Raw genomic sequence first — 19,125 nt, forward strand, 5'->3', positions numbered from 1 at the left:
TGTAAGAAATGTTAATACTATTTATTTCCACTTCAGAATCTATCCTGATATGTCATCTATGCTAGTAATGAAAACTTCACTACCGACAGTAAATTAAAGAAATGTGATGGCAACGACCGAGACGATCTCCTGGAAATAGTTGTTGAACTGTATATCAATAAGAGAAAAAAAAACCATCATTTGTTTGACGATAGACGATAGAGTTTACAAGACGGGAAAAGACGATGTTTCTCATCACTCTTTGGCTACACGTGACACGTGGCCGCAACAAATGTATATTAGAACCTAAACAAAAGTGCAATAAATTGCCTCGATGGTCGTCGAGCGCGACGTTTGATATAAACAATATCAAGACTTGACTATTTTGTAGAAATTATTGTCAGTTAGATGCTAATTGATGGGTGAGAGCTGTCAAATCTAAAGAAATTAATATCCTAAAAACACATCTTCCGAACACACAATTAATACATCAGACAAACTTCCCGATTGCACGTGGTCCGTACTAGCTAGATCTAGACACTAGCCCGACTAACAGGTGCGCGTACAAATCTTCGACAGTATGACAGTTCTCACTTCTCAAAAATGGTATAAAAGGGGCTCGCACGCAATTGTCGGGGCGGCGTCCGAACAAGCTGACAACGGCTGGTCAACACCATCAACTCCGTTCACTCTACGCATCTAGGCGAAGACGAACAGCGAGGTAAACTTAGATTTATTTACTTAAAACCTCTCTCTCTCCCACTCAATTGACCGCGAGTTAGTTATATCTAATTCGGAAATTAAAAAGGGATTAGTTCCCTTAAATGCCTCGAATGCCGACATCTCTCCTCCAACGTCCTATTTTATATTACTCTTTGTATGTTACCATTTAGTTAACGTTTTCGTTAAATTTATTTGATAAATTTAACGAAAACATAAGTGAGTGATTACTTGTATATCGCCGACACCTTATCGACTTATCCGCCTCCTCCCACTCGATTTTTGCCCTCCTAAATTGTCATCCTCTGACCCCGTGAGCGGGACCCACCTTCCCATCGTCGATAACGGGTTAAGCTTTGATGCTTAACCCCCGATACTTACAGAAAGAAAGAATCGTTTATTAAAAAGAAACGAATAAAACTTTACAATATATGGAAATCGTATTTTAAAAATTGTAATAACAATAGAATATTTTAAAAAGTGTGTGCATGTAATCTTTTAAATCTGTTTTTATGTAAAACTTAATTTGTATGTATTGATATTAAAAATCTTTATTTTTGGATTAAAAGAAAGTTGTTTGATGGTTAGTGGATTTTTCTTATTTATTTGTCAATCCATCACAAAGAACCAGCCGAAAAGAAAGGTGAGGAGCTGCTAATTCATTTTAAGATACTGTATATAAAATTAATATGGGTATGTGTTAGATAAAAGAGTATAGATTACGTTTATTACTGATCACATGCGGCAATGAGTGATAACTCATCGCCGCATGTGATTTTGTTTGAGAGAACTAATGGTGCGTTCATTAAATTAATACTTTATTTTGATCAAAAGTTACTGGCGGGACATGAACATATATACATAGAGTAAATTCGAACTATCTGATCAATTTTCTCTCGCGCCAAAGCAAGTTATTTTTACGCGGATTAAGCGACCATTCATAATTTTTTCGTTTTCATTTGTATTTAAAGAGTGATGTATAGGCCTATTGATATTTGTAATTGCGAAATAATTTTGGTAGCTTTTTTGCAACGCGAAGGATTGATTTCAGATATAGAAAAACGTGCGCAATGCAGAAACGAGTGTAAGTTTGTGAAAAATAGACAATTAATATTTTCCGTGTACAATTTGCATTAAATTTTATGGAAAAAAAGCCCAATATTTCGGACCTACCTAACCTAACCTATCCAATGGTCGGATGCCGAGCGGTCAAGGAGTGCATTTTTTTATTCCTTCGCGCCAGCGGCATATGTTTAAGTTTAAACATTCTTGCGGAACGCGTTCCTAAATTCCTGTCGGAGTGGGTGCCGACTACTGCTACAAGCGGCCATCTTTGCCGCTTGTAGCAGTAGTTTATGGTGGAAAGCAACATGGAGTTCTCCTTGCGCGGACAGTTTCGTTTCGGGGTCCATTACGTGGTTTTATGAATGAAAATTTAGAAGTTGTGAATGCGCAAGTTAGTAAACGCCGTGATGTAAGTATCTTCTCGAATTTTTTCGAATGGACCCGAAAATCTCCATGAAATTATTCGGGAGGTGGCCCTTCAGGATATGTCAGGTCCCGTTCCTCATCAACCCGATCGCCCCGTTGTGGGCATGGTCAAACTTATAATGGGCTTGCTAAAAGAGGCCCCTCTTAGTGCCCACGGGGCGGAAATAGTTAGAAAAAACCCTTATCCTTACCCAACGCAACTTACTAAGTCTCTTAAGTTCAAAATGAAGACTCTGAAGTTAAAAATGAGTCACCCAGCCCACAAATGACTCTCTTTGACAAGATAAAATTGACATCAATTGGAAATACATCTTAAAAAATTTCAGATATATTTTTTTCCTAATGTTAACTTTAAGAATTTCATTAGTAACTTATTTCATTAGCAAAAGTGCATAGATACAAAATAATTCATATTTATGTTTGGGCTACAAATAGTTCAATTCGGCTATTTTTAAAGCACAACTGTTACTTTATAATCCAGATCTGGCAACATTGTATATCAGTCCTTATCATTTCAAACATGCCTTTGAACATGATGCCAGAACAAATTTCGGAGAATCCCGTCGTGGATACCGAAGAGATTTTTAATCGATTAACTTGTTTTAATTTTGCAGCGTACTTCCCCAACGAACTTGCCGCCGAGAAATTTTGCCACATGGTGGGACTTGTGCCCCATCCGGACCTGACCGGCTTTGTACCGTCGTGTTCTAAGTGTGGAGGTAAAATTTCCTTGATTTCCTCCTGTACAAAAGTGCCGTACGCAAGTATCTGTTAGCTAATTCAATTTGTCGTATTTTTCAGGCGCGATGAGGAAAGAGCCGGCACCAGCGGAGAGGTTTGGATTTGTCTACCGCTGCGAAAAACTATCGCAAAGAAAAAAAATGCGTAGGCGGACAGGTGGCTTTGTCTGGCGGCCCATGTGCAGTGGTAGCCTCTCTTGTACAAAGAATACATTTTTTGAAGGCGCTCAGCTTTCTGCTCAAGAGGTATAATATCGTTGCAGTATGCCATATTTTGGATATATTATATTTTTCGTATTTCTTCTTTCTTTGTTCCTTTGTTCTTTTGTCTTTCGCCATTCTGGAATGATCCTGTTTAACCCTACCCTTGGGAGTTGATGACTCACATCTAAGACAATAGAAAGTAAGTAGCCGTAAGGGGTTTAACAGGGTCGGGGGAGAACACCCACAAAATCGGCGGTTTCACGTCACGTTACGTGTTTCTCTAATTCGATCGTAAAGATGATGTATGTTTTGAGATAATTTATTTTTTTTGTATTTAACAGGTGCTTATGATTATATTCTCATGGGTCCTGAAGCTGCCGGTCACCGACGCCGCCTCACAATGCGGCGTGTCACGTCAAACAGCGGTAGACTGGTATAACTTCTGCCGGGAAATTGCGGAGATTTTCGTCTCGAACAATCAAAATCACCAGCTTGGCGGTAAAGGCCTGCACGTCGAGGTGACGATCGATCCAAGTTTCTGACTTCGCCGATATACCGTCTATGTCTATATACATATGTTTTTCTTTTCAGATTGATGAAACTTTTACTAGAAGAAGAAAGTACAACCGCGGGCGCATAACCAAAGGCACCCAAATAACTATATTTGGTGCCTATTGTCGGGAAACGAAAGAAGTTATGTACTGGCATGTAAGTAGTAACGAAACATTATTTCCTGTTATTATTTACTTTTAGTGGAAGTTTTGTGTTATATTTTCTCGTATTCTTTCAGGTGGAGAACAAAAGCAGGCGCGTTCTTTGGAGCTACATGTCCAGATACATAGCTCCTGGTTCCATAGTGCTTTCCGACAGCGCGCCCCAATATCGCGGCTGTACGACGATGGGCTTCTCGGAACATAAGACCGTGAATCACAGCCAGCAGGGCCCCGGGAGGTAAGGAGGATGATACTGTGCTATGTGTTAAGTGAAAAAAAAAGAAATGAATGAGCGTTTTGAGAAGGATACCGAAAAGTGACATTTTTCTTTTTTCTTCTCGTAGATTCGTCAACAGCGAAGATTCTGAGGCCCACACTCAAAACATCGAGTGTAGACATCGCTGGCTGAAGAGGTCCATCAAGTCCCTCCGCACGGACAGGAGCTTGCAGAGTTACACGTGCAGCTACGTATACAGAACGCGGTTCCTGTCTAAGTTGCCAACAACAGCGGCAAAATTCCGGCAGTTTGTTGAGCATATCGCAGCCGTCTACCCAGGTCCCGGTCGCCAGGGTCTCCAACTCCTGACGATCGGTGTGCCCGCGGACCAAGATCTGCCGCCTGACGAGCCATATAGCGATATCCACGTGCCCGACAGCGACGAAGAGGAACAGCTGGAGGATGAAGACCGCCCAGTGAGTAGTGAAGCTTGTGTACCGAAGCTTGTGTAGTGAAGTGCGCGTGACCGAAGGATACTTCTTTGCGGATTTGAAACCTGGATTATGTGATTTTTCAGGCATCGGACGCAACCAACACCTTTGTCGTCGACCAGAAAGATCAAGCGGAAGCGGGGACCAGCGGCTGTGCATCGTAACCAAGATGTCGCCAGATAGCGAGAGGACAGCGCCTCCTCTTGCGGGAGACGCAGGGGAGGCGCTGTGAGGGTGAGTGTCTGTTTTCTTCTCTTTTTACATCGGCAGTTAAGCTTAGTTCATACTGAGCGTGATTCGTTGGCGAATGCGAAAAGCAGAGCGAATAACACGTCAGACATGACGTCGTTTCCGGCGAATTTTACCATTTCGTGAATCGCTTCGAAGTTCGGAACAGTTGAGGTTTTTCGTTAGCGAAAAAATTTCGCCACCACTCGTATTCCCGCTAGTTGTCACGTGGTTCTTGTTTTCAAGATGGCTACAGAAACTTCCTAAGCAATAGAGTAAATGTTGTAATTACGGAATTTTAATATTCCTCTCACCCAGCATCGTTTTCTTTTCGACGTATCTTTCTTTCTCAATAAATAAACAAACGTGGTTAACGACGGAATATCGGAAACGGCCATTTTGTTTTTCGACATGTTTTTGCTTGCTTGCAAATGATAGGCTGGGTAAAAATCGGGTACTTTTCGCATTGGCTTTCGATATTCGCTCAGTGTGAACTAAACTATAAGTCGGATTTGAAACTTGGATTATAAGTTTTCAGACAACATCGGGCGCCATCAGCACTTTCGTCAACGATCCCCAGGACCGGGCCGAGGCGGGAACCAGCGACCTCTCGATCACATCACGAAGAGGCTATGCGTCGCAAGCTAGCGAAAAGACGTCGCGGGATACGCAAGAGGAGTTGCTTTTGAAGGTTAGTGTAGAATCTGTTTTTTTCGCCTTTTACATCGGCAGTTAGAATGTGTGATTCTTTTCGGTTAGCAGCGCGCCAGTCAATTGACGTGATCTAACTTACGTGTATTGGGTTCATAATCAGTTCAGAGAGAATTACCCAAATGGGTAAGCCGGAAATGGTTAGTGAGTTTACGAGCGGTTACAGTCGCGCGCGATACTCAGCAGAGCGACGCGCGTCGCGACCTCGCGCGCAACCCGATTTTGAGGGTAAATAAAAATGCGTATTATTTTCGTTAAAGTTGGTAAAGTTATTTATTAATAATTATCGACGTTATTAAAATATTAATATAGCAATAAATGGTTGGTACTCAAAACTAACGAATAAATTATTGCTTTAAGTAATCTTTATAACGGAAACTAAAATCGTATCAATATTTTAATTTATTTTATTATATTATATACTATAATTAATATTAATGATCGAAATATAGGACTTTACGGAATGTTTTGTTTAGTTTAGTTTAGTTACTTTAGATGTTTAGTTTAAGTCGTTCCGATCGCTTACTTTACTCACATCGGTCGCCTAAGTGGTATCAGAGTCGGTAGATTAACTGGTCTTTCGACTTCCTATCTTCGCTAGTAGCTAAAATCAACTAGAGACAAATGTTACCACCAGGGGCATTGCAATCACTACAAGAGCGCTAGATCGAATCTCAGTGAGGTCGAATATTTTTTTTTTATTGAAAGTTATATATAACCTTCGAGTTCGATTTCATAATTTTCTATGAATTTTATTATAAGAATGAAAAGGCTTTTATTTAAACCCAAAACCAGGTTTATGGATAAATAAATGACACTTAATAAAACATTAAACACCTTCCATCGCTGAGAAATGTTTATTTAATAAAGATTGATATTCAGTTAAATGAATGACAAGGAACAAAACTGACATAATAGTACAATTATTATACGTTAAAAATTTATTATACATACAAACAAATTATATTACACATAATTATAATTATAATAGTAATTATTATTATTTGCGCTATTAAAATTTACTTTAAGTGAGAAATTTTTCTATGTTTTTTACTTTCAATTGATGAAATAAATGATTGATTAATCGTTCGCGTGAAAAAATGCAATCGACAGGTAACAAAAAAGTGCAAAAATCTGGAGGTCAAGTAGGACTTGTGACCAGCATTGTGGCATCCTATCATCAATGTAACAGAACACTGATTTAATATAATATCCATTATTGAAAAATAAACATTCATGTTTGGGTTTGTTAATTGTTCACATACTTTGCTTTCTGCCCAGTACATCAATTGGCAAAGCTTATAGCTTGGATATAACAAACCTCCTCGAGATTTGATGAATGTAAATGTCTTCTCTGGTGCAGCATCTTCAGGTTTTGCTGTTAATATATTTTTGCATTCATCACAACCAAGTGATGGCAGCAGATGACGAACAATGTAACCTCCTAAATAATGTAAAATAAACTTAAATGTTTCTGGTGCACAATAATCGTGATCTAATAATTCATTATCAGTAGGATCTCCACAGGGCAGGCTTGGATTACAAAGCAAATTTTGTAAATGTTCTTCCAATTGTTCTTGAACTTCCTTAAATGGTTTTTTATGACTCTGAAGAAGATTTTTTAAAGTAACAAGGGAAGATCCAGGATCAGTTTGAACTGATGCTCGTTTGGGAGGACGAACCAAACTGTACACAGTCATCAGTCTATACAGGTATAAGAACTGTACTGTTGTGGGATGAGAATTGCTTCCACTTCCTTGTCTTATCATTCCAAAGAAACGCTAATTGAAAAGAAAACATAAGTTAAGAGTTTAATACAAGATTATATAATCATTACACTAAGTCAGTTTTACCTCTAATGGGTCCTGATTAAAGTGAGCTGTCAAGATATAATATGAGTTTGGAAGCAATTGTTTAATGAGTGCTGAGATACTAGTTAGCGTCAAGCGTAGATTTTCTGCTGTCTGGTGGCTCAAAAATCCCTTTTGATCACTGCTTTCAATCTGTAATCTGAATGTTTCCCATCTATTTAACCATTCTAGAGATTCTTCAATAACCTATTTTAAAAAAGTTGTTTATTAAAACATTTATAGTTTTTCCTAGTGAATCATTACTATTACCTTGAGATCATTTGAATCATGTCTGATTCCATCCTGTGGCAATCTGCGATTTAAAGCATCAAAAAGAGCATTGATGCGACGTATGAAACTTATTGTAACATCTGCATTCTTTAGGCTAGCAACCTCACGCTGTTTATAAAACAGCATAGCATCAGCAAAAGTATTACTAAATATCTATAAAGAAATGAGATAAATAAAAGTATTCTTATCAAATCAGATTATATAAGTAAAAAAAAAAAAAAGTGTTACTTGAGCTGCCAGCAATACACTCATTCTCTGGAAGTTATTCGGATTAACATGTATTTCAGTTACTTTGGGACATGCCTTTAATCCCTTTGGTAATTTGGAATCTTCATCAACAACTGCTTTAAAATGCTGTAATTCAACCCTTCCTTCAGGAAACTAAAAGTAAAAATGAAGAATAATGCAATGGCTTATATTATAAATTAGGTGAAAACACTTTATTTTCTTAGTTTTACCTGAAAGTATCTACTTTTCAAAAGATTGTTTCGCATACATTTTAAAATATGTGGTACATCAATAATTGCCAGTACTTGTCTATCTGCAGCAGGATTTGTAAATGAGCATTGTACATTATTTGTGTCTGCACAAATTCCTAAAGTTTTTAAAGCTGCTTTGTTTGTGCTGGCACCATCACAAACTATTGCATTGACTATTATGCCACACTGCTCTAAATGAATAATTGCTTGCAAAATAAGTTTTGCAACAGTAGTACCTGGGACAGAGCTTTTTGAACAGAATGTGCCAATACATTGTACCCAACTAGCAAAGTGAGGTCTGAACATAAACACTAGGCCATGATCACCTGCTGTAAATTCACTCTGTCGCAACACAGAATTATCACCACAATCAACAAGTCCAATCATTTCACCAGTAGCTTTTGAAAGTTCTATATGTTTTTGAAGTGTAATTTCATCAAAAATTAAAACTCCCTGGCATTCTGTTTGTGGAATAGTCTCCAATTTTGACTTTAAAATAACAAAAAGATCTTCATCAAATCCAAATTTGGCATTAATGCCTCTAATATATTGATGCAGTGTAGACTGACAAGGTAAAGGCAAGTAATCATTATTTCTCAAAAATTCATAGACAGATGGTGACCTAATTTTTAAAAGCAAACAGTCAAGTAACCAATTAATGTCATATCTCATACCCTTTTTGCTTTTTATATGGCATGCTTTCAGCATGTGCTCTATTACAAGTTTCTGTCTCGGTGGTAAGGAATCAAGTTTATCAGCTGACAACTGTTTTATTTTAAGTTCAGCATTTTCTTGATGAAGCTTGAGATTTTCTGTTTGAAGAGTTTTCAGTTTCTTCTTATAGATCATCTTTTGCTTTCTGCACCGATACAAATCCTCTTTGACTTTTAACAATTCAGACTGCAAAGCAGAGATTTTATTGACATATAACAGCTCAGGATGCTGTGTAGTTGCTGCTTCAGATGTGGAGGGTTCTTCTATTTCATTTTCTACAGTTGTTACTTGAGAGTGTGTATCATGCAAATCTAATGATTGATAAAAAAATATTAAAAAAATCAGACAATTAATCTTAAAGTATTTATAAGAAAAGTTAGGCCACAGAGAGATAGCCCTCAGTGAATCACAGTGGGTCTCACAAACCCAGCTCAATCTTTAGTTAGCATTTTTTAAATATAAAATGTTCCTTAAAAATACTGAAAAAATTTATATTTTTCTAACTTTTCGGCCCGATCAACATGAGATTAGAACGTTTTTTTTTATTTGATTTTACTTAGACTAGATGTCTTAAGCTTCCAATCGAAAAATTTATATTAAAACACAGGGTCCGAGAGACCCACTGCAACTCAGGCAAGGGCAAAAAGTTACATGGCTCACTAAGGATTAAGATTACATAAAAAACATATAAATATTTACCTTTGGTATTGACTTTTCGGTATCTCTTCGTAGATGGTTCTTCATTTCTTGTGAGACATCGCGTTGATCGTTTTTGAGGTACAGACTTACTAATGTACTTAGGACAATTAGGGAAGTTTGATGGATATGCATCTGACGTTAATGCCCAGCGATCTCGTGGAATTTCTACTTTCTCTCCATTTATAACATGGGAGTAGGTTTTTAAAATAAATCTACTCGCAAAATGTACGTCACAAACATAACATTTACTTGTTAGCATCTTGTCGTCTCGTGGAATGCATCGCATCCACTTCTCAATCTTATCGCTAGGAACACGGAAGAAATGTCTCTTCTCGTTCGATGACTTATATCCTGCCTTGCATCCTGGCACAAAGCACGTTGGCATTTTTATGTAGCTAAAAAAAAACAATTATTATAGGTCGAAATCACTGAGTTCCGTAAATCCAAAGCAAGAACAACGCTCTTCTGCGAACAGTGGCGCCAACTAGCGGCAAATATTGTCTCTAGCTAAGTTTGAACTATTAGTCGAAAGACCAGTTAATCTACCGACTCTGGTGGTATTAAAGGTGGCAACGAGGTTACTCTCGCTCGTTTATATTGATTTCGTTTCGATGATTAATTGGTAAGGAGAGGGCGAGAACCGACCCAAATTGTAGACCCCCTGTGCGATGAAACAAACAAATTTTTGGTATATGTAGGTGTCACGTGACCGGAAGTGACGTAGGTATAGCCCTCACCACCCGATCGGCCGATCGCGCGCGGCCCGATTTTGGGGGGGCTATATCTCGCGAAGGGTCGCCCGTAGGGGTGTGGTTCATTAGACATTATTTGATCGCACAGGGGGGTCTACAATTTGGGGGGGTTCCCCCTTCCCGCCAACCCCTTACTCTTACCAAAAACGTTTTTATTTATATTATTTTCGACGCAAATGTTGTTTTTAATATTATTTAAACATGGAATTGACTCTATAATTATGATAATTTGTTTTATTGTTAGGTATATTGTTAATTTAAATGTTTGTAATATGACACACGATAGAGGCGTCTCTATTGCCCATTTTAGGCTAACCATTACACGAACGGACAGCCGGACGGAGACGCGTTCAATGGGTTACATATATAGATTATCATCCAAAAATTTCTATTATTAAAATATTACCTTTCGGGAGTCCACTATATAATTTTTAAAACTATTTCAAACCTATCCGTTTTTTCACTATTTGCCCCTAGTACACATTACTTGCATTCCGTGACAATAATAAATTCCTATTACAAATATACTGAATTATTTATATCGTTATTTTTATATTGACCAAATAATAATTAATTGGCCAAATGAATAATAATAATTTATATTGTTAATTAAAATGTTTGGAATATGACATACGATAGAGGCGCCTCTAGTGCCCATTTTTGGCATACCGTTACGCGGACGGACAGGCACGCGTTCAATGGGTTATATAATATAGATAATTATTTATTTTAAACGAAAGATGGCGCTGTGTGTTTTTATAAAGAAAGTTCAAACGGAAAATACTATTTTCGTGGAACATATAGAAATGTTATTAATTAAAATACTTTTTAACAAAATCAAATCTAGAGATAAATTAAGCGAAAGATTAGATTCATATTATTTAGATGGCAGTACATTATAAATAGCGTTAATCATTTCTATTTTATATACAGTAGAGCATCGATTATCCGACTTAATTGGGGACTGCGGTTGGTCGGATAACCGAAAAGTATGAAAAAATACATTATTAGTATAGTGTATTAGGCCTGGTTTAAATACTAGCCTCCCTTTCATTGTCAAGCCAGTGCTGCCAGCTAAAACATGCAAAAATTTAACAAAAATAATAATAAAGTAGCCAAGACATAACCAAATATTGTAGCGCCACATCACTAGCGGACATTTGAATTTACCGACTAGAACGCTGTCGGTTAATCGGGGGTCGGATAATCGATGCTCTACTGTATTTATATAAACATTTATATAGTAAATTAATTATATACAGATAGGGAGAGACACAATGTCCTATTATTAAATATATTAATGTTTCATACCATTGTTTGCTTTAGATAATGTTATTACAAAATTTCGTAAAAAGGTCATTAAAAATCATATAAAATTACTTAAAAATAAGGTAAAATTAATTTCCAACTATGGAATCTATCTCGTTTAACAAATCGGATAACTCTTGATCTTCTAATTTGTCTGTCTGTCTGTCCCTCGTTCAAAATGTTATCGATTTCTTCTAATGTTAGATTAAAATCAAAGTTTACTTCGTCTTTGTTAGCTAAATATATAGTTTCTAAGGTTTCTAATAGTTCATCCTCGATTAGAAAATCTTGGCTGCGAGAACTCGAAGTGCCTATAAATTCATTAATTTGTTGAATATTCATACAAGAAAAAGGTTTGTCAGTTCGAGTTTTTTTGGCACAAGAGCCGTATAGGCTATGCTGCGCCACGACAAACGGTGAAATTAAACGAAACTAATCATAAAATATTAATATAACACAAAAACATAAACAAGTGCAAATAAACAGAACAACAAGATAAATAAATAAATAAATTAGTTAATTAAATCTCTTTATTAATATTTATAACTTTCAAAAAGTTCAGTATCTTATCAAGATTTGGCCTCTGACCCAAAATCTCTCTCAAACTTGCATTTCTGAAATGCTAGAAGAAAAAGGATTATAAAAGATTCTGCCATATAAGTAAGATGGCTCTCGAATACCTCGTGATAAGAGGAATGGCAATTGCCACGTCGAATGTCTCCAGAACGTTCTCCTCGATCCTTCGGGAATGTCTTGTCCGAGATATTACGAGGGTGTTCGGGCAAAAAATGGTAATATTTATAAAGTTTTCCATCGAAAATGACACATTTCCACCACTTTGCTTCCATAATTAAGCTCTGCCTCGGTAAGATTGACACTAAGTAAACAATTAGAAATCGGTTTTGTAGTGTGATAATATGTAAAATTACTTTTCGAAACCAATTTTTTATTTATTTTTATTACAGTTGCAACTATTTCGGAATATTTATATTCTTTAATAGACAAATATAAATGAAATTTTTAATTTTGGAGTAAGGTTTCAATACTAATTGAATAAACGAAAATGGTCATTTATTCTTTTAACTTAAATTCATTATTTTGATAGATATAGGCAGTAAGAGTTGGTAGCCAAAGTGCCTATCTCTGGCCAAATTGTTTTGATTCTGATTAAGTAGCCTCAATATAGTTTAATAAAATCTGGCAGATTATTTAGCAATAGTAAAGCATCGCATTGTTGTAATTTCTATTCGTCAGTTAAAATAATTTCTCGTATTTTTTATATTTGAAAGATGCCCTTATTCTCAACTCGATACGAAGACACTGCAATGCAAGACAGATTAGATCCTCCAAGGAATCTAAGCGACAATGTCGTAGACTTGGTACGCAAGAATACCGATACCGGTGGGACAATTGAAGCATTGAGGTAAATTAAAAATATTCAATTTTATGCTAAAAATAGATGCTCTTTCTATCGGCGGAATTTTGTTGCATCTGCGATACAACATTGCATTGTTAGCCATAAATAACATTAATAAAATTACATAAAATGTTTAATTATAGCTATCTAGAATTATTATATTTAAAGAGTTAACTATTTTATTACATTAAAACCATTAACTGAATAGTTTCAACAAGGGAGTGCCTGCCAAAGCCAAAAGTCCATTATATAATAAAGTAGATTTCTCGAATGCTTGTGTTAAAAAATTGAAAAATTAGTTAATCTGGACATAATTGTATTTTTATTTAGTGAATGCAAAGTTTTAGTTTTCTTGACAGAAGATGCCGTATTATATAAAACTTGCCAGATAGTAATGGAATTCATTCGCCAATGGCAGTTTGCTGCTAATAGTTCTGTAGAATATAATATTCTGCCGAGCATAAATGTAAGGTGACCAACCGTCCTCCTTTTGTAAGTTCTGTCTTCCCTCGACACCCGAGGATACAGCGTTCGAGTTTGCTCGAGTGCGGGCATATTACAATTCAATAATCCGATACTGTTTTATAAAACAGTTAAGAAGGGTGACACCATGGTAGCTACGCCACTGCACATGCAGTAGAGATTATTATTAGTGATGTAACGAATATTCGGTTACTACCCAGTATTCGGCCTATTTTTTGCTATTCGGCCGAATACCGAATACCTTTTTTTTTTTTTTTTTTTTTTTTAACTCTTTCCGCCCTGTGGGCACTAAGAGGGCCTCTTTTAGTAGGCCCATTATGGGTTCGGCCAGGCCCACAATGGGGCGACCGGGTGGTGAGGGACGGGGCCCGACATATCCGAACGGACCACCCCCCGAAAAATTCCTGGGGATTACTCGACCCGTTCGGATTCGATCCCGGGTCCCCCAGAGCGGTAGGCTGCCACCTTTACCGCTCGGCCATCCGGCCGTCAATACCGAATACCTAAAAACAGGAGTAAGAAATAACAAAAACACAGTAAATCAATCATTTTGGTAACTTTTATTAATGCTGAAAATTAAATTATCATTATTAAAGTTAGTAAGAAATAGCATCTAACACTATTAAATTATTTCGTAATTAAATAATAATATAGCCTTTATCTAGCCCGATATCTTATGGCATTGATGGCGTGTAGGTTAGAATGAATCGGGCATTAATGTTGTTGTTTAGTTAATTATGTTATATTCGTATTCGCGTATATTTTTATATTTTTTACGATATTTTAAAATGATTTACGAAACGTTTTATTAAAACTTAAGTAATTCTTTCATTAAATACGATATCTATTTCTAGAAGATGAGTAACTAATATATAATTTATTTTATAAATAAAGCAAAGAATGAGCATTTCTCATTATATGCAAAAGATAACATTTGAAATCATGTTAATTTTAAAAATATTGACAAAAACAATAACAACAAAATATCACAAAACTTCACAAATAGAAACCCTTAATAATATATTTGAACTGTTCCACAACTGGGGAGAAACTAGACCATACGTCCGTACTAAAGTATATCCTTATTCAGTCTACAAATACACAGTAAAAACAAAATTTTAGTGCTTAATTAAAGAGTTAAAAAGATTGATTGTAAATAAAATAACTTATAAGTTATAACTTACATCTAAATACCAACAGCTGCCGAATCATATCGGGCTATTTACGGCTATTACATAAATTATAAACCAATTTGGCACTAGAGGTAGACTTTAGACTCCATCTCACATTAACTTTAATAATTCTAATTTAATTAATTAATTTAAATAACTTAGACCTACTGGAAGAAAAAATCGTAGTGACAGCGGGCCAATAGAGAGCAGGATGCGCGACCCTTACCATAATATGGTTTGCGCGCCAATTTTCATATGTGCGTTAATCAAGCCGAATAGTTTGGCCGAATATTTGGCCATTCGGCCACACTCCTGGCCGAATATACTATTCGTTACATCACTAATTATTACAGTTTTTAACTTAATAAGTTATTTATTTTTTGTATGTGGCATTTTTCAATAGTCTTATGTAGTTTGTAAAATGTCTTAACATGTTGCTGTTTACACGTTCTAAACAGTACACAAATTATTTATAACACAACAACAACACTATTTGTAATTTATTTTCAACACTAGTGAGTAACACTCTGGCACCCGACAATTAATTAATAAAGGTACAACACTGGTTCTTTGCCAGCCACACAGCCACACACTCTGGTCAGCACTGCCCGGCCACACCAAAGGGAAAGCACAATTTTTCCCTCTCTAGGCAGGAAGATCTCTCCCCGCATTTTCAAGTCTATAGTTACACAACACACCTGACACGTGTGACAGAGCTGTGGACTGTACATCAACACTACGTAACATAAACACACGTGTTACAATTTTGTTTAATTGAATATCGAACTTAACATAGTTAAAATACTCAGCACCGAAAACAATCAGCTATCATTTAGAGAACTGTTTTCTAATGATTATTTTTATTTTTGTTTTTTACAGATACATTTTTGTGTATGTTTGCGATGCCTGGTTTGTTTTCCTGTGAAGTATGTAACTATATAGCTGGAAGTCGTCAAATTCTAGCCAGACACAAAACCACAACCGAAGTCTTTCGTTGTTCCGAGTGTTCATTTGTTACAGGGTACCGTGGAAGTTTATATCGACACGGCAATGCTTGTGCGTTCTTCAGGTTTAACAAACCATATAATTTTATTCCTCCAACTCAAGGTATTTCAAAAATGTCATATGATCAGGACTGTCCGCTGGATCTTAGTGTTGATCGAAAGACCGCTTTATCATCTCGATATCAAAATGATTTTTCATTCTTTGAAGGAGGTCAGTTCTATAAATATGATAAAAATTTACAAATGGCTAATGATCGAAGATGTGGCAATTCACAAATGGCTAATGAACTAAAGATCCTTCATGATGTTGATCATCATCAGTCTTTACTGCAAAAAGAATCGGATAATGTCAGAAAAAGAACTATGTTCCTGATTCAAAGATGCGTTATTCATGTACAGGATATTGATGAAAGACTTCAAATACTTCAAGACATGACTGAAAATAAAACCAGACAATTAGACAGATCGTGAGAAATTAGGTAAAAGATAAATTATAAATATTATTAATATACTTCAGTAATGAAATAACATAAAAGAAAAATTTTTATATATTACAGATTTTGGTCACGAGCATGACAACCACACTGAAACTAGAAATGATATGCAACCAGAACGTGAAACAACAGACAGACATGATACAGAAATCACTGGAGGCAGTCGAACGAAAGAAAAGAAGAAGAGAAGAAAAACCGAACCTGAGAAACTACGTGACTGTCGTGGCTATAGGAGGGCAGCGGGTACATCTCTGCCGAGAGGGCGTCTTTGTAGCATTGAAGCGCGAGGTGTGCTTACCTTCGATGTAAAGCTTGTGAAACCATTTAGTTAAGAATAAAGTTGTTATATCGTTCAAGCACTGGATTAATTGTGAGTACACATATCTTAGCATGCGACAATAACGTGACAGTGACACGTCACGTATTGAACCACCAATTGATCCGGACGAGCCCACCTATTGTCTTTGTGAGCAGGTTTCCTTCGGTAAAATGATTGGTTGCGACAATGAAGAATGCCCAATTAAATGGTTTCATTTTTCTTGTGTCGGTTTCGCTAGCGAACCCAAGGGAAAGTGGTACTGTCCAAAGTGTAGACGTGATAGAAACAACCAAATGAACCCCAAAACTTAAAGAGAATAGTAGTAGTAATAAATTCATATTAATACTTGTATTTTTTTATTAATTACCCCATAGACTTAGCATTGAAAGTTTGAAAGATGGAGTTTACTGGGAGTATTGATTGGTTAATTGTCTTGAAAATATGTTTGTTTGTCAAAATATTGTCAAACAACTTCTCATTGGCAAATTAAAGTGAAAAAACGATTAAAACAAGCGAATTTATAGGGACTGTTTATATAAGTCGAAGTGGTAGTCTGCGGGGGATTGGCATTTAATAAGTGTCAAAATATTATTTTTTACAATTAGATACTAATTTATACATAACATGTATTGTACAGTGAAGTAGACTTAATATAGGAAGTATTTTCATGTATACTATAAATATTTGCACAATTGTCATTTAAGTATTATAAAGTAATTTATTAATAACTAAATAAACATTGACTTACTTCAGATGCAGATACATCAGATATATTGTGAAAATTTCCTACAGAAGTTGTAGGTATCTCTGCTATTAAAATACATTACTAATTAATTCAAATTTAAAAAAATTATAAATTATAATGCCTTAATACTTACTTGTATTAGGTTGGGCATCACTATCGAAGTCATTACTTAAAGGCCGAGTTAAAATGCCCGTCGACAGGAGTTTTTCAGCCATAACGTCCGAATTATTTAAGACAGGAGGAGGAAATTCTCCTCCTGTCTTAAATAATTCCTGCCAGGTACTACTCTTCTGTTTTGAAGAAACCGCATTTGTTTTTTTTTTTGTTTTCTATTATATTTCTATGCTTCTCGACTAATTCGAGTAGCATTTCTTTTTCAAAACTTGTGAAATTACGGCGAACACTACTTTCCTCTTCATTTTCCGCCATTTTCTACACATATTTGCTTTCAACCAATCAACACGCTACTTACGAAAGAAAACTTGTTTAATCTCGAATGCAGGATTGTTTTTAAATATTAACTCTTAGAGTAGCGAAACTCTAGAGTTAAATTTTTATCTGAATACGAAAGAAGAGTAACTTGTAATCTGACTTCGAGTTCGTCAACTCTCTGTTTAACTCGCGTTGGTGAATACGGGGGTTAGAAGATCACTAGAGAGCAGTTGCAGTCAGCTCTAAGCACACCGTTCATCGCCTTCATATTTCACACCTGAACAAATGGGACACACATTGAGTAATATTCAGTAAACATCCTCTGCAAAAGGCACGTCCCTTCTGAAACGAATAAACCTATTCATTTTCCTGTATAGCGTCCCACAGCGAAACTTTTTGAATTGTCCTTTTCCGCATCCTTTACATAATCCATATACATATTTTGGTGTCAATACGCTTATTGGTCACAGCTACAAAGCGCTGTTAGTAAGGAAACTTTAATTGTGGCCACCCTGCTTAAGGCAGCAAATAGACTTTTAGATATGTATTATATTTTCCTGTGTACCGAATGCTCTGTCAATCTTTTCTTGCCCAAAAATCCTGATGAAGTAACCATTTGTATCGAAATGATGAAGAGGGTCTTTGACTACGAAGCTTCTGTTATCCACGAACACGACAGCAGAGGGTCGTACCATCTTACGAGAGCCTGAAAATTTACTAACGTGTCAAAAGGTGAGAAGTTAAAACAGTAATCCATTGTCTTACCTGTGGCAATAGCAATATTCTTCGGTGTTCCTAACTCGTCTAGTAACTATACTATATTGTTTCCCGTATCGCGTATGACAATTTCATGATTGCTATTAATGGCCAGGGCTATTGGAAACTTTAAATTCACACCGTTCTCGCGAGATACTGTGCATACTAAGTGCCCATAAACATTATCTACTTTAACTGTAATTAAAATGATGCAATGAATAAATCGCCTCAGTAGTAAGAATTTATAAAAGAAAGTTACTTTCTTCGCCATTGGTTAAATCGTTTTCGCAGGGCCGTTCCGACCCGGGGGTGCAGCGGGTGCGGGGCACCCGGGCGGCGCGAGCCGCCTTAAAAAAAAGGGAAAAATTAATTTATCATTAAATTAATATAATACATAAATATTATCATTAAAATACTACTATTCTAATATTATTTGAATATATGTACTATTCTAAATATTATTAATTATATTTCAAATTCAAATTTTATATACACAACTTATTCAGGCCACAACAAGTGGCAAGTATAACAGTTTCTTGTTTTAACTCGTCTTAAGCTATTTTTCACGTCGGTCGCGAGGAAGATTTTACCGGAAAATACTCGTCTGTGGTCAAAGTATAGAAATGCACGCACCGGGATAATTTCTTTTATTTTAATTTTAAACGTGTAATCGTGTTAATCGCAACAGCTTAAAAAGTTTTTGTTCGATATCGTGG

General features: G+C 36.1%; 1 protein-coding gene and 3 long non-coding RNA genes across 4 annotated transcripts; 3 read left to right on the plus strand and 1 right to left on the minus strand.

Annotated features, from left to right (window-relative positions):
* Positions 1 to 58: 58 nt before the first annotated feature.
* Positions 59 to 3,143, plus strand: LOC136969827 (uncharacterized). Its single transcript, XR_010879874.1, has 3 exons — positions 59 to 700; positions 2,805 to 2,909; positions 2,992 to 3,143. It is a non-coding gene; the product is annotated as an uncharacterized lncRNA (long non-coding RNA).
* A 327-nt stretch (positions 3,144 to 3,470) lies between these two features.
* On the plus strand, positions 3,471 to 4,884 carry LOC136969828 (uncharacterized). Its single transcript, XM_067264100.1, has 5 exons — positions 3,471 to 3,652; positions 3,726 to 3,842; positions 3,925 to 4,085; positions 4,192 to 4,540; positions 4,642 to 4,884. Exons 1-5 carry the CDS (start codon positions 3,482 to 3,484, stop codon positions 4,717 to 4,719), a joined length of 876 nt encoding a protein of 291 aa, XP_067120201.1. The 5' UTR covers positions 3,471 to 3,481; the 3' UTR covers positions 4,720 to 4,884.
* A 10,814-nt stretch (positions 4,885 to 15,698) lies between these two features.
* On the plus strand, positions 15,699 to 16,525 carry LOC136969797 (uncharacterized). The gene is made up of 2 exons (XR_010879870.1): positions 15,699 to 16,142; positions 16,221 to 16,525. It is a non-coding gene; the product is annotated as an uncharacterized lncRNA (long non-coding RNA).
* A 1,709-nt stretch (positions 16,526 to 18,234) lies between these two features.
* Positions 18,235 to 18,694, minus strand: LOC136969829 (uncharacterized). The gene is made up of 3 exons (XR_010879875.1): positions 18,669 to 18,694; positions 18,419 to 18,604; positions 18,235 to 18,359 (listed from the first exon to the last, which is right to left on the minus strand). It is a non-coding gene; the product is annotated as an uncharacterized lncRNA (long non-coding RNA).
* Positions 18,695 to 19,125: the final 431 nt, after the last annotated feature.

The sequence above is a fragment of the Centruroides vittatus genome, unplaced genomic scaffold (genome assembly GCF_030686945.1).
Source record: "Centruroides vittatus isolate TY-2023 unplaced genomic scaffold, ASM3068694v2 contig_181, whole genome shotgun sequence".
Lineage (NCBI taxonomy): Eukaryota > Metazoa > Arthropoda > Arachnida > Scorpiones > Buthidae > Centruroides > Centruroides vittatus.